The 16,336-nt window shown below is 37.8% G+C and overlaps 1 protein-coding gene across 5 annotated transcripts in view; it reads left to right on the top strand.

The window, feature by feature from the left end:
• The window catches only part of SUGCT (succinyl-CoA:glutarate-CoA transferase), a 318,199-nt gene extending 310,983 nt beyond the window's left edge, over positions 1 to 7,216 (top strand). For all 5 annotated transcript variants that reach the window (XM_082753552.1, XM_082753553.1, XM_082753549.1 and 2 more), the window contains one exon: positions 4,077 to 7,216. In XM_082753552.1, the coding sequence (XP_082609678.1) occupies positions 4,077 to 4,240 (164 nt within the window). In that variant the 3' untranslated portion in view covers positions 4,241 to 7,216. The remainder of the gene's footprint in view (positions 1 to 4,076) is intronic.
• Positions 7,217 to 16,336: the final 9,120 nt, after the last annotated feature.

Raw genomic sequence — 16,336 nt, 5'->3', positions numbered from 1 at the left:
CACATGCAAATGCTGCTGACCTTAATTAAAGCAGTTCACCTCTCTCTGCCTCAAGAGATGGTTTCCTCATAAGGCAGTTGTGTTTAATTAGCATTTGGATAGCATTCTGCTGGTTGCTCTCCGGGAGCGAGCGTTGTTCAGTAGGAGCGTGGGATTGCTGAAGCCTGACTGGCAAGCTTTGCACCCTCCTAATTGACACAGAAGCCAAGTAGAAGTTATACAAGGAAAGAACAGAGAATCGTTAATGATGGATCATTAGCAAGTAGCTCCTTTGAATGAATGTAGATAACTTTATAACTCTATCAAAGTGAAAAGTAGCATGATGAATGATGCATCACACAATAAAGGCTCAAGAAGGACACTGGTTTTATAATTGTTGTGCAAATTTCTAGCATGCTCTAGTTTGTAAGATTAATTTATTTGGGAAGTGTGAAGCATTGTATGCCTATTGTACACTTAATGTCAATTTTGTTTTCTTTTCATTAGAGGTTTTATTCAATGTCTTTTTATATCATTTCAACTCCTGAGGTTTGAGATAGGCAATTTTTACACTAGGAAGAAATTGCACAAGCAAATGAAACCCATGTATATCTACTAGATTAGTTTCTGTTAAAGTCTGATGATTTCTCTGTATAAAGAGAACATATACATGGTCTCAGATGCAGACACCTGAAATAAGAATCTTTATATCTATTTATTATATTTTTAATAGAAATTGCTTAATGGTTTTATGGCTACTTCGAAATTCTAGACCAATAAATCTCTAAGGGGCATTTTTACTCTGAAATTGTCTTCATAAGCATTCCAGTTGGCACGGATACATCATTCCTGTGGCTTGCACTAGGGCCAGTACAGCCCTCAGGCAGTGCTAGGAAGAGGAGATAATACAAATATTGTCTAGTGATGTCACCTGTTCCTTTAAAATTTACTGATCTCTCACATGAGAGTTTGTCTCAAAATTTAACTTAGTATATTCAAACTGAGTAGAATATTTAACAGAAAAATTACCCCTGATGTGAGCCCTTTCTTAGTTTTCATGAATATTAGTGGGGGGAAGGTATTACGTGAGATCATCCATCAGCAAGCCCCAAGGATCAGACATAGGTTCAGCTATACCAAAACAACTCTTGCTCCTAAGGTCCTAATTGGTAGAAAGTCTGCAGCCTCCTCACATGACCTGTTTTAGCTGTACCTGTACTATGATTTAAGTTTATTTTCAAGTCGCCTACTTTCTTTTTTTTTTTTTTTTTTTTTTTTTTTTTTAACTTGAGTCGATTAATTTGTCATCAATCATGGGCATGAGAAAGGATTTGCTTTCTTCTTGCAGAAGGGTCACATATTCCCCTCCCCCCCCTTTTTTTTTCTTTTCTTCTTTTGAAAACAGTTTTGAAGACAGTGTTATTTTCCTGGCCCACGACCACCATGACCACTTTGTTCAGCCTTTCATGTTTTCTCTGATCGCTTTGGTTGCTGTCCTGTAGAATCTCTTCAGGTACTCCACAAGGTTGTGCGGTGGGGAGCCCCCACCAGCCACTACTCCAGCTGTGACCTGCCAGCCCTAACTAGAACAAAAAGATTCTTTCATGTGTCCTGCAGGCTCCTCTCTTGTTTGTACATCCCTGTATGACGCTTGCCTTTTTTGCAACATGGTGTTGTTGACTCACGTTAATTTTGTGATCTAGAGTAACCCCTAGCTCTTCCTACCTTGCTGTTTGTCCTCTCTCCTGTATTTATATTAATAAATGCAGCTCCTTCCCCTTGACATTATTGAATTTCACCTGTTTTATCCGTTTATTTTCTCCAGTTTAGCCCAGTCATTGTAAAATCTTTTTCACAGTCGGTTTTAGCTTGAACTCCTCTGAAACCTGAGTGAGTACAATATGAGTTTCATCAGCTGACCCACTAAAAAAGTACTGATGAATGCTTCATCCTGAACAGATTCCTGTGGAGCTCACTTGAAATATCCTCCTCTTTTAGAAGACCCTAGGTATCTATTCTCTGAATATGATTTTCCACTCAGGACTCCACCTGGCTTTGGATTTACCTAGACCATATTTCTTAAGTGAAATTATGGAAGACAGCAGAGCTGAAAGTCTTTCTGAAACTCAAATATTGATCTGACATCCTGGTGGCTCGGGGGGTGAGGGAGTCATTTCATGTGATTTTGGATGTTTGGATGGTAAAGGTCTGCTTCTAAGATAATTCTGTGTCCTTTGTTTTATGGAAAACATAAATGATCACAAGTCATCTGATCAGGTTTAGGCATTTACCAGTGTCTGAGATGAACTGCATTGTAAGTTTGTCTTCTTGTCTGTAATCACTCAAAAGGGAGTCAACTAAATATCAAAGCAACTAAAAATCTACCTCTAGACTATTTGCATCTAAAGTTAGACGTGATGTGTCTCACCTTCAGTGCTTCTCCTGATAGACAGAAATGAGATTGAGTGAACATTATTTTTTCTTAATAGATACGTGCTTGCTGTTCCTCATCTCCTGAGTACAGTGTGATTATTAGTTCCAATATTTAACGTTCCTTCAAGTTAAATGATTTGGTCTGTAATTTCCCAATTCCCCCTCATTTCCTTTTTAAGCACTGGAACAGTACCTCGCCTCTGCCAGGAGCATACTCATTAGGAACACACCTAATCAGCTTGGAAAAAAATCTTTCTAAGTATCCATGAGTGTATTCTTGCTCATTTTGAGGTAAATACCTTTACTGTGTTAAACATGTTATCACTGGTGATCTTTTTAATGAAGACTACAGCAAAAATGGAATATTTTGATATGACCTTTTTTATCAGCTCTGCTCATATAAGTAGTAACTCAAGTAGTCAACTTCCTTACTCATGCTCTTATAGGATGACTTCTTGTTGTGATTTGTTTTCCTTAACATGTGATAGTCTATAGTTCCTTTGGAACTAAGTCAAACACTATTCTTATGTATTTATTTGCATTTCTAAATAAAGCTGTAGTGGCATGCAGAAAGACATAACTACATATAACTTTTTCTGTAAAATCTTTATGATGACATAATAAAGGCTGTAGTTAAGAATAAAGGAATCATTTTGTCGATTGTCCAAAACATCAGATGTTGTTGAATATCGTATTAAAGGAAAGTTTTCAAGTGACAATTCTGGAAATTATTATCCCCTGCTTCTCTATAAAATAGCTAGTCTTTTATGCATACAGTGAATGTATATCTCAGTTTTGATTCTGGAGTAAATCTGTGGCCTGTTCTCTCTTCTGAGACTGATAGTAATGATATAGCTACTTGTCTGCAATGAACTACACTGAAATCTCTGTTGGGTTCACTACAGAGGATTGCTAAAAAGTAAGACCTGACTATTTGCAGTAGACATAATTCTTCATGCCATTGCCAGCTTCCCTAAGCAGTTTCCACCTTTGAAATGATTCTTGCCAGAGTAAATAAACCATTGTTGAGTTTCTTATGCTACCTACATTTTTGATCGAAGACATAAAACAAGCCAGGGAATGTCATTTCTGTGAATGATGTTAGTCCTTCAACACTGCAGGATAATGGAGAACACTGAAGACGTGTTTGAGCTGTTGCTGACAAGAAATGGTGTTGCCCATCATCTTATGCTGCTGTGGCAGTAGTAACAATGCCTTAATATGACTCTTCTTTGGCTTCTTATGGTTGTGCTGCCTCCTGTTGTATACAGAGCGTGGGGATTTCTGCAGCACATCCCATTTTGTGGGTTGGGCATGTGTTGTTCAGCAAGCAGGGAGTAGTAGATCTGGGATTTAATATGACTCAGAATACCTGATATACATACAACTGGAAGCAATGGGAAGACTTTCTTAAAGTTGGGCAAATATGCAGCAATTCTGCATTTGGCTGTACTACGTAAAACTGGCTTATTAATACTTTATTGTCAGCAGGAATTTGTTTAGTATATAATTCTAGAATATAACATTTCTGTGATAAATAAACACTGTGATAAGACTTGTGAAAATGCGATATTTTTCTTTAAACTAACATGGACATTTCAATATTAATATAGACAGTAAATAATTTCCCTCCTTCTTTTTTTTTTTTTTTTTTTTTTTTACAGGACCAGGTGTCAGATACAGTGAATTTGCTGTGTCACATCCCAAACCACCTCCACTTGTTGGACAGCATACAGTGGAGATACTGAAGGGCATGCTGGGGTATGAGGATAATGCCATAGAAGAACTGCTCCACACTGGTGCTGTGGCTCAGCATGAGGTCAGATAAGGAACATTAGATACATTCCTTCACACTGAGTTCACATAGCTTTGTCCTCTCTTTGCTCCCTTCAGCTCCCCTAATGGGACTCAAAGAGAAGACATAATTTAATTCCTAATTTTCTTCCATGTGTATTTGTATGATTTTAACACTGATGTATCAAATAAACAATCTCATACTGTCTGACTGAAAGATTTTCTTGGAGGGTAGGGGTAAATGTAATTATATGGTCCTCTGTGGCTACTCATTTTCAGTACATTGTATGGGAAATGGAGTTCTTATCATAATTACAGTAATTGCCTAAATGTTTGTCCCCAGGAAGACATCATGTTAGTGAAAAGAAGCAGAACCTTAGAAATATGTGTACTAAACTCTCCATTTGTAGAAAGCTGGCTTGCACAGTTACTTTAGTAGAAAATCAGCCGTGTACAAATTGGTGGTTGATCTGAATGATTTTGAACAGAATCATTGGTTATGAACTCTTTGTTCATGTCTCTTTTAAATCAAGGGTAGAGTAACCATTGCAAAACTCACTTCTGTTCTTTGGTATTACCTATTACTGGTAGGTCTTTATATTACATTGTATGGTCCCAATCCCAGCATGTTAGTAGAAATAAGCTGGAATTGGCAAAGTTCTTCAGTTATGAAATGAGCCTATTCCAAGACCGGTTGAGAGATGAACTATGATTGAATAGTCTTTTGTAATTTTATTCAAGAATGCCCTGGGTGCTATTAATTAAACATTGATCCACACAAAACCACATACTGAATATCAAATACCAGAACTTGCCCAAGTTTTTAATCTGGTTCTGTGGGTAGGTACTGATCCCTATCTTTTACTCTAATTCCCATCCAAAATGCCTTTCACTCTGAAGAAAATATAGTTAAAATACAATAAAAATAAAATCTGCAAAGCTTTTGACTTGGTCCCACCCCCATGATTAAAGCATGGTTAGAGTTGACAAACCTACCTCGAAGTTAGTAACATCATATCCTGTAAAAGGGTTGCACTTAAGAGTAAGGCTCCACATATTGTGAGAAGGTGAAAGAATTTGATCCATGAAAAATAGTAAGGAAAATACCGCTTTCCCCTGAACAAACCAATTTGGCAGTACTTTACTCACAGTAGAAATGCCATGCTCCTCTACCCCAGCATATAATTTACAGCTAATGTAAACTGTGTATGGGAAGGGCTTAACCTTTGTTGTATGCACCCCAGGAGAGAGGCAAAGCCTTTCTATTTCTAGAACTAAATAAAACTAACTCAAATTGATGCTCAACAAATCATGTCTGTATTTTTCCTAATGTATCAGAAAGTCCTGGCATTATAACTAGCTTGTCACTTTGTTTTCAATATAACAAGTAACATCCTCTGCACTATATCTGAACTTCACAACTCTGTATTACCTTCTGGTAGAAGAAAAGAGGTTATTATGTTATGAAATTGGAGTGGAATCCTATGTGGTGGTTGCTCATTTTTGAAGCCCAGTGTGTTTTGGTCCATTTCTTTGCTTGTGTTCTGTGTGTTTTTGTGTTTGGGGTTTGTTTTGTTTTGATTTTCAGATTTATTTTATTTTATTTTTATTTTTTTTGACTTGTACTACATTCTTGGCACCAAACTCCATACTTTGTCTGTGTGTTAAAGACATCATGAGATCCTGGAAGAGTGACTTCTTAAATAAATATAGAAATAAGTCTGAACTGAGAATAGCGAGACCATAAGGGAAGAATTGAAACTGGATTGGAAGAGGTTTTGATATAGTTTACCTTCCCTTTAATCTAAGGGGAACATCCCTTTTTTAATGAGAAAAGCAGAATTTTCAATTCAGCTTCACATAAATGGATAATCTGGTATTAAAATGAACTTTGTTTATTAATGAAAACTATTTAGTATTTTCATATAACATTTACAAACAAATTTGATAGTTTTAATTTTTAAATTCTTTTCTTCCCATTTCTAAGAGCTGCATACATAAGCTATATTAAAATATTGCTCAGGGTTTTTTTAAGGATTTCCAATTTTTTTTTTTCCCCTGTGTTTTTCCAAGCAATGGAAATAGCTAATCACCACATCCTTAGCTACAGTATATTGGCAGAGCTTCTTTGACTTTAACGTAACAATGCTGGTTTAAGTCAGCTGAATATTTGTCTGTTAGCTTTGTAATGTATTTCTTGCAGGGTTCACATGCAAAAAGTGTTTCTCTTTTTTCTTTTCTTCTTAGTGTTTTCCTCTCTGGTATGTTGACAATCAAATGCCTAAGGGGATAATCAGAGACATTATATTGTCTAACTTCCAGTACTTACTGCAATAGGAGTGATCCTGATACCTTTTTACCTTTTCTGTGTTTGATTAAGTCATACACTAAAACAGAGACTGTTGCTAACTATTCTTCAAGTTAGAAGATGATGGGTATCTGGCAGCCCAAAGAGTCCTGTAACCTTCCAAGATCTGATGGTGAAATTTTGTCCTCTCACAAGGTTTGGCCCTTTAATTTCAGATAATTGGTGGACACCGTAAATAATTATTTTGATAATAATATTATTATTACTATTATAGTACAATTTTCCTTTAAAAATGAATGAATAAATACAGAAAAAGTATTTACAAATTTTTATTGTACTTTTCCCAGGAATCTTCAGGACTATGTGTCCTAGAGTTCAATTGTTAGATACATTTTGACAATCTTTCATTTCAAAGTGGCTTTCTTTTGTCCTGCAAAACTGGACATAAATCATCACTTGGGATTTTGGACCTCATAAGCTGAGATCCCTCCAATGTCAAGGGAGGGATATAGTTAGGATTGAGAATGCACAGCTCCCTTGGAATGAATGTTTTTTTTCTCTCTACTTAAATTGGAAAAGAATCTGCTGCTGCCATGGCGTGAGTAGGATTGGCTTCAATTTGACCTGATTTACACATTGCTGTATTGAAAATAAAATAAAATAAAATAAAATAAAATAAAATAAAATAAAATAAAATAAAATGGACACTTGTCAATCTGTTGTCTAGTTCAAAACTGAACCCACCTACAACTGTATGCCAGGATCCTTTAACAACTATTTGAAGGGCAGATTTTCATTTTTGCATCAGTTCTGACTCTGACCTGTGACCTCTTTTACTCCATTCTCTGCACTGGAGGACCCCATTGTCCTTATATCACCTTTACTTGACCTTAAAAACAAAACAAAACAAAAACAAACAAACAAACAAACAAAAAACTTAGGCTACCTCAGTTAATTTTCTTCATTTATTTTCCCATGAAAGCTAGTATGGCTCTTCACCAGGTATAAATAACCCAGGAGACTGAAAAGATGGTGAAGTCAGGACAGTTATGTGTAGTGATATAGTCTGAGGATCTACCTCAGGGATATTTTAGTGCATCAAAAGAGAATTCAATCAAACAACAGGCAAATGGATAGTGACAGATTTTTCTCACTCCTAAGCAGATCTTGTTCTTGGTATCTCTTCTCCAGGATCTTCCCATGCACTTGGGGAGTACCCATATGGTTGCCTGAGAGCATGAGAAGTCCTTGCATGGTTGCTTGCAGTGGGTACCCTACAGGTGATGTTCAAAAGTAAGTCTTTTTTGATTAGTGGCCAGGAGGAACAAGTTACTAGCAGAAGCCTTGTCAGCTATCCAGCCTATGTGCAAAGGCCAGTGTAGCCATATTCATATGAAGACTTATCTATTGATAGGGCTCCCCTGATTGCGCATGCAGGCAAATGCTCCTTTTCTTCTCATATTTATAAAATCAGAAAAAGTGAACAGAAAAAAAAATATATTTTTTTATTTTCTTTTATATATATACACATAAAGAAGTAAAGAAAGGAAAATATCCCCATTCCTGACTTATATACAAAATATAAAGATTAATTTCTTTTAAGTTCAATGAAATAGATTCTGTTGATCTTAATTAGTTTTGGCCTCACTTCTTGAAAGATTAAAGCTCAATCTGAAGATGTCTAATGACAATGTACTAAGGCTAAAGTAGCAGTCAGAATAACTCTTTTAGTGCATGTGTACTCAATAACTGGGGAAGGCATTTTCATTAAATCAACATGCAGCTCTGCCATTCACGGAGGACTGTAACTCCTCAGCCTGGTGAACCAGGAGATAAAAGGGAGCTATGCATCTCTATGATTAAAATGGGCACAATTTCTTCAAATATCTAAATGACAAGACACAGTTAATCCTTCAACTTTCATAACATTATAGCAGTAAAAGGTATTTATATCCCCAAAATGTATTAAAAAGTGTTTAATTGCCAAAAGACAGAGGAAAGGTAAAGTACTTTCAGAGTTCAGGAATGCTGGCACAGCTGCTCACATTTCATGTCAGTGACATTAAACAGTGCCAGATACAGTACTTTTCTTAACTGCTTGTACATTGAGTTTAATGTGGCCTGGTGAAATGCTAAACGCTATTAGCTGGAAAAACAAAAACAAAAACAAACAAACAAAAACAAAACAAAACAAAACAAACAAACAAACAAACAAACAAACAAAAAAAAACACAGAGCAGTTCCTGCAGGATCAAGTAACCTCCCCACACAGAGGGCTGCATGATACTGGCCAATGTGATAAAAATACACCGATAAACAGTAATTATAGTCACCTTTTTAAAGTTGACAACCAATCAATTAAATTACTGTGTGTTTCTGTTTTGACTGGAATTTGGATCAGATGTATGAGAAAAATGCCTGGGTTTACTTATGCCAAGGACCCATGCAACTTTTGCAACAAGATCTCTTTTTTGGCATGGGTTCCATCAAACATTGAAGGGGGGCCAAGCAAGGGTTGAGGTGGGGACAAGTTGTTAACTTTTATTTCTTTCTGTTCTCCAGTGTTACAGATAAAAGTGAATTAGTAAGTACCAATTAGTCCTTAGCTAATAAGAAATTCTTAAAAATCATAACGTAAAGGGTATGCTAAACTACATTACTTAAAAGGCCCTCATTATGATCTAACTTAATGAACAGCATCACACTGCTTTTTTAAAAGAGAGGAAAGCAGGCCGAGGAGGAACCCACTTCACTGAAATTGCTTCTGTTCTTCAGCTATTTCACAATTTGTCAATGCAATTACTACTCCAAGCTGTCCAAAAGAGCTTGAAAGTACAGGAAGAAATTTGAAGATGTGTAACCTGGTAAAAGAATACATATGTAGCTCTCATTTCTTGCAGATCCATTTCAGGAGAAGGTAAAATTCCGCATTAAAAGTTTTCATATAACAATGCAGGGTAGCATATACATTTTCCACTGACACTCTCTTCTCCTAGAGGATTGGAACTCTGACTAAACCAGATGTCTTTTGACAAAAGTGATGTTTCTCTGATATATTTTTTTTTTTTTTCTTTTCATCAAAACCATTTCCCAAAGCCAAGAGTGAAGGCTTTTAGCTGAAAGGTGAAAATACTTACTCAGAAATGCCACTGTGGAGCTTCCTGCGAGTGACAGTTCGAGTATCTCATGCTCCCTTTCATCTTCAGGCCAGGTGGCCACTGGACTCTTGTGATGTATCATGAGTTTTTCATGAGAGTACACCATGCCATTTAATGGGAAATGCAACCTAGCCAGAGGAAAAAGGGATCATGAAACAGTCACACTACAAAACTATACATGAGTCACTGGGGCACCATTTTTCTGAATTCAAATATAGAGAAACAAAACCCATCATCTAACTGCCTGTACTCCTATGAGGTCCTGCCTGTGGAGTGTAATGTATCCACTTCAATGAATTCTCTGTGCTCTAAGGGGCATATTTTATGGGGAACAGCTTGAGACAGAGAAGGGACCTTTAGAACAGCCATGACCAAAGAGTAAACGTTGGTTGAGACTTATATTCAGTTACATCTGTGTTGACACAGACCTCCAGATTTCGCGGTGTGGTAAGTAAGGCTGATAAATTATCTAAAGCCCTTGTGTACAGCCCAAGTCTACCCATACCTCTGCAGAAAGATGCTAGCTGTAACAGCAGCACACCTGGCAAGAGCTTACATGACCAAATAGAATGGCAGCAGATCCTGACTGCAAACCAGAATTAACTGTCTTGGACTTAGTGAAGTGGGTGAACCCATAATGTTAATTGTGTAGGAAATGTTAGTTCATTAACAAATTTGCCTTTTTAATGCTTTTGAAGAATCTCTCCTACCTGCTGATCCATTTTGTGTGATTTTATGGGTCTTGTCTTCTTTGGATTCTCTCTGAATTCCATACCTGTCCTATCTCCTTTGCATTTACAACTGCATTTGCAGAGTTTTGGGGCACACATCTGCTTTCTAATAGTGCATTGCTGGTTTCCAACACACTGTACCAAGCAATCAATTATCCCATAGTATGAAAACTATTATAAAACTTTACAGATCTATTTTATGCTATAAACATTGCATAATTAAAAGCCTAATCCATTGCACTTTGAAGGTAAGGAAAGGGAACTGTCATTGATTTCAGTGGGCTTTAAATCTAAACCTAAGTCAATATCATGAATTTTTCATATTTTTGAATATGCCAGATTGTGTCATTTGCTTATAGACAACTTATTAACACATTTCCTCTCTGGAGATGCTTTAGAATAATCAGAGACATTACAGGTACACAAACCCTTATTTCTTTAAATCCCCATGGGAAAGACTTTCATACTTTTCTATGCTCCCATTGAGAAAATTTAAATCATTATTTTCTTGTTGTTTTTGTTTCTTTGGTAGAGTTAAAATTGATCTTTCTCTCTCGTCCTTTCATTTTCACTTTAAATTATAATATATAATATTTACGTATTTCTTAAATCAAATGCCCCATGAGGCTTTATATGATATATATAATTACATTAATGATCATACTATTAGCATTGCCAGGATGTAATATCAATAGAAGACTCATTTACCGAACTGTTTTTTGAAGAGAGGAGAAATCCTAACCATTTTTGCGAGTAGCTTATTGTGTGAAGTGTGGACTATTGCCAACCTTAATTACTCAAATACCCAGAATCAGACTCTAAAACAATCAGAAGCCACTTAAAAATCAATAAGAGAGTTCTAAAATAGTATGATAGAACTATATATCTAAATGAGATTTTAAAAAGAAAATAAGCTATAGCAAGATTTGTGATAAAGGTGATGGAGCTGGTGAAATTTCTTATGCATATGTGTGTCTGTGGAACAAAATGCAGGTCATTACTAGCTTCCTTGCATGCCTGGAATTTGTCCAGCTCCGTTCTCTCAGTTTTAGGGAATTCAGTTTTTCAGGGAATTTTTTTTAGGAAGCTGTTGGAAATGAATACTGCTGATGATTTTGCTAGTGGTATTTTTTAAATATCTGGCTGTTTATAGTACCACCTGGGCATTCAGTCAGCAACTGAATGCTGAGATCCAGCTGATTTTGTGTGATATATTGAAATAGTTGCTCTTTCATGTTATGCACCGTGCATTTGAATAAGTTGGATGTGAAAATTTGCAGTGTAAAGAAAATAAGCATTGCGTGATTAAAAGTTATCTTAATTGGACTGGTCAAGTGCATTCCCCACTTCTTCCTACCAGTAGAATTAAAGGCAGTTCTTCAAAATCTTTATTGGAGAAGGAGCCAGAAGTCCGACTCTTAAGATGGAGTGAAGATTGATAGTGGAGAAGGTTTTGAAATTATGGATCTATCTTAGCTCTGTGGACTCACATAGCTTTTAAGAATTTATCCTTAAATAAGACAGGTCCAGTGGTTGTTGGGCTAACCAAACGATATCAGAAAATCTGCATGCCACAGGCTTCTTTTTAGATGCTGGGCAAGTCCCATTCCCTTCTTTTAAGCTGTCCATATGTGATATGGTACATTCCAATCAGAAGGACAAACTAGAGATTGTGAGCTGACCTGATAGTGGAGGCCATCTCTGTTTAGACAGATGGAATGCATTGTCTGTCTTGCAGAGCCATTGTGTTGATTTTAGAATGCATGTGTTGCAGCATAGCAGAGAAGTTAAATTGTTTTGCAAAGTGAGGACATTCTATTTTTCCCGTAAAACCAATATGAACAACCGCAGTTTCCCAATCTCCCATTACTGAAGCAGAGTGAAGCCTCCCCAGAGGGCTTGTGAAAGACCTCCACAGATCATTTTGGTATAAACAGATAGTATCTTTGTACCTAGTGATTGCTTACATATAAAACTCAGATCACAAACTTTTAAAAAGAGTTTGGCCTTTCTGGCAGTGGCTGCAAAAAAGTTCAGGAAGTTAATCTCATTTTCTGACTGGAATAGTGACTTTAAGGTTAGGGAGATTAGCTGCAACGTATATTCCCAGTAAGGACTACTGGCAGCATTAGGGGAAATTGAAAAAAAAGAAGTTTTTATGTCTAAGGTGGAAAAAGAGAAAGAGAGGAGAGGAGAGGAGAGGAGAGGAGAGGAGAGGAGAGGAGAGGAGAGGAGAGGAGAGGAGAGGAGAGGAGAGGAGAGGAGAGGAGAGGATAAAGAGAAGTGCACAAATGAAACATGGGGTGACAGGTCTTCAGATACTGAGAAAAGCCTGTCATATATGTTTCTGTGGTTTATCCTTCCAGTAGCTTAATCTGTAAGAATGATATATAGAATTAATGCCATGATCACAGAATGATCACAGCCTTGGAAAGACTGACAGCACCAGCAGTAACCTGGGCTAGCCAAAGGATTGATTTCAGTAGCAAAAATGGAAGGCCTCGGGCATTGCATGATTTAGTCACTGGTGTGTGCATAGTGTTTACTAAGCAGAAAGTTGAAATCACATGGAGAAGGAGAGACATGTGGGTGGAGCATTAAGCAGAGCTACCTCTGCCACCTGGGCACAGAGGAACCCAGGAAGAACTGGCTACAAACAAAAGCTATCCAAATCTTGGAAAATACACTCAAATGAGCTAGGCAATCCCATGTGATCTGTGCCCTTATCTGGAGTTATGTGCTCTGATCACTTGCTTCGAAAACTTCGCTAGAGGGGTGGACAACAGACTTTGCCTTTTGAAAATCAGAAGGTAATACTGTGTTTTTTTTCTATGTTCCTCACCCTGCAAAATTTCAAACTAAGGGCCTGATTCAGTGCCAAGTGGAGCACATGGAATTACTTCCTTTGCCTTTGATACATTCTGGCTCAGCATTTAATTAATAGTCTTTTATAAATAGTTTTTGGTTTTGAACTTTTCACTTCACCTTTTCCAGATATAAAGATGGGACCCACACTTATCTCATTAATTTCAGATGGTTTGTTTCTGCTTTCAAGGTGTGCACGTGGAACTTCCCGGACACAGCTGAATGTGGAAGCTGGCCTATGCTTAAAAGTAGATCGGAATCAGTAACGACAAAATGTTTTGAAAGTGAATTTCAGTCTGATTATAGTTGTAATGCTCATATGCATTCCAGGAAATACTGAAATATTTGAACTCAAGAAGTAGAGATACCAATGAAAAGTGGATTGAAAGCTCGCATGCTCAAATATAGAAGAAATCTGAAACAGCCCAAGCCTGGCTAAGGCCGTCATTTGTGCCTTGCTCATTAGTTTCTGAAGTCATCTCCACCCATTAAAAAAACAGGATTCTTTTTGATTTCAAATAATATCCAATTTTGCAATCTGCTCTCAAAGTGAAAAATGGAGAAATAAAATGACCTACATGGCCATGTCAAGCCATGCAGTTTAAATAATCTAGTATAGTTTCCATGCAAGTCAGTGTGAAATGCATCAGTTTCCAAAGGAAAAAAAAATCAGGAACTTGGACTGTTTTTCAAACATTAATGTCAGTAACTCACCTTTTGACCTGGCACACCAAAACTTTTTTTTTTTTTTTTTTTTTTTTTTCCCATTTAAAGATGGGAAGAAACTGAAAGTATGTGAAAGATCATTTGGTCTCAAGAGACACTTTTTTAGATATTATATTTAGATTTATTACAAAAAAAATCTCCTTTTGCATTTCCTATGCTGTTGATGCACATGGGTGTCTGGTGCAGAGGAGCAGCTGAGACGTGGGTATCTCAGCAGTGGCTCGACTCCTTTAAGACCAACCCCAAAAGAGAGAATAAAGGCAAAGGTGAGGGGATATCAGGGCCACCCCTGAGATGCAGCAGTGTCCTGCCTTCTCTTGCAAGGAAGGCTGAGAGTGGCATTGTTGGGGGCATGGACCCCTGTGCCCCTCAGCATGGTGAGCTGGGGGGCAGTTGGGCCCACAGAGCTCACACCTGGTGAAGGAAAAAGGAAGGCTTTCAGGGAGGACTCAGGGTGTGAAGGGTTGGGGAGTGATGATTTGAGGGACCAGATGAAGGAGGGAGTCCTTGTGGGATAACAGGGAACCCCAAAGGTGTTTTGGTCCTTATTTCTGTTTCTTTGAAAGTGAAGGCATCCTGAAATTTAGTCCAATGCAGCTGAGATGCCTTGTAAAGCTATATAGAGATGGGGTAAAGCTGAGGGGGGTAGGCTAAGCTGTGCAGCAGGGCAGCTCCTGCTGGCCGCTAGCCACGTGATTTGAACCACTCTATCATGCCAAATCTGTGAGCAGCTAGCATTAACTGCTCTTAGATTTATTTTACTCCTGAGCTTGACAGATAGCATGCCCTTGTTAGAGTAAAACAGAAAAACTGCTGGAGAATTAGTAGTGCTGCAGATCTATGGCTGTGCTTATGCCTTGCCATTCCAAGCTGTAGAATATATGTGTGAAAATACCAGGATGCAGTGATGTGTCTCACCTGAAACAAATGAGCAGAAATTTGTGGCAGGTGGTTTGCTCCCTGAGGCATATCCCTGAAGGGTATTCCCTAAGCTCACTGCTGAAGTGCTCCATCAAGGGTTACTGGTGGTTGTTCTTTCCCCTCCTGCTCTCTGTTTTATCCAGTTACCTTGTAATCTCTTTGGGCAAGGACCTCCCGTTCGTATGTGTTTGACCAGCATAATGAGGTACTGATTTTGCTTGGATGTTACAGTTATATGAATAACTAGTGTTTTGTTCATTAGCTATAAATTCTGAGAAAGCTGGCTCTTGTGTTTTTGAATTTTGTCACCAAGAAAGTATCTGACTTTTATCACTATGAATTTGGGCCACACTCAAAAGACTTTTTTTTTTTTTTCAACCTTTTGCTTTTGTTCCTCTTTCAGTTTCTTAACCCTTAAAGCAGCCTTGCACTTATCCCTTAGATTTCAGGCTATTTACTTACTTACTTATTTTTCTGAATGCTTTCTGTTGTTGTCAAAAAAAGAAATGTGATAATGTGGAAGGTTCACAGAAAGCATGCTTTGTGATTATTGTTCTTGCAATATCTCTAATGTAAACTGCTTTAGAAAAGCTCTGTTCCAGCTACTTTAATTCAATTTTGCAGAATAGTGGATTTTCAGTTGGCTAAAGACTAGGGCTTTTCTTTTAATGGGTACTCAGAGAGGAATGCAGTTTAACTGTTCAGTTTCTGTCTTGGAGTTCAGCTTTGCTCAGTGGGGCCTAGGGAGATCATGTGTGGTTAACTAATCTTCCTTTGCAACCTTTTTATTGTTGATAAGGGGCAAATATACTCCTTCCAGTGTTTTGAGTGTGGTGGAACAGTGCTACTGGGGCAGTTTGAGGGTGCTCTATCTCAGCTAGTTCCTCTTCTGTAATAAAGTCAAAAATAGCTCTAGAGAAAAACATGTGCCTGCTGCAGTGAGGGAACGCTTCTGCCCCCAGGTCTGAAAGAGAGATTCTTGCCGAGTCTCTGTACACAGGCACATTGCAAAACTTCCTCAGTGCTGAACTGTAGCCTGAAAGGTCCAGTGGTACCTAGGAAATGATCTCAGGAGAGAAGAAACCAAGCAGATTGGCTTTGAGTAGGTGGGATTACACCAGTTCACACCAGTTGGGAATGCAGCCTGATTTCATATTTTTGCTCTCTTCGGAGTCTTTTTACTGGGTGTTTACAAGGTTGCTAATACTTGCAATGGCAATGCTACATTCCCACAGCTGACTTTCTTTTGCTGATCCTGGAGAATTGCTGAACAATCTCTGGGGTGTGTGCCAACTTGATAGGAAAGAATTACCCTGAATCTCTCCCGTTTTGTTTGCTTTGTTGCTGTGTCCCCCTGGCAGCAATCGTTCCAGGAATTAGCTTTTCTGAAATAACAGGACATTTGTTTTCTCTAATCCTTT

The sequence above is a fragment of the Aythya marila genome (genome assembly GCF_965140915.1).
Source record: "Aythya marila genome assembly, chromosome: 2".
NCBI classification, from domain to species: Eukaryota; Metazoa; Chordata; class Aves; order Anseriformes; family Anatidae; genus Aythya; species Aythya marila.
The sequence above is the reverse complement of the archived record's forward strand: the minus strand, read 5'-3'. Positions and strand labels throughout refer to the sequence as shown.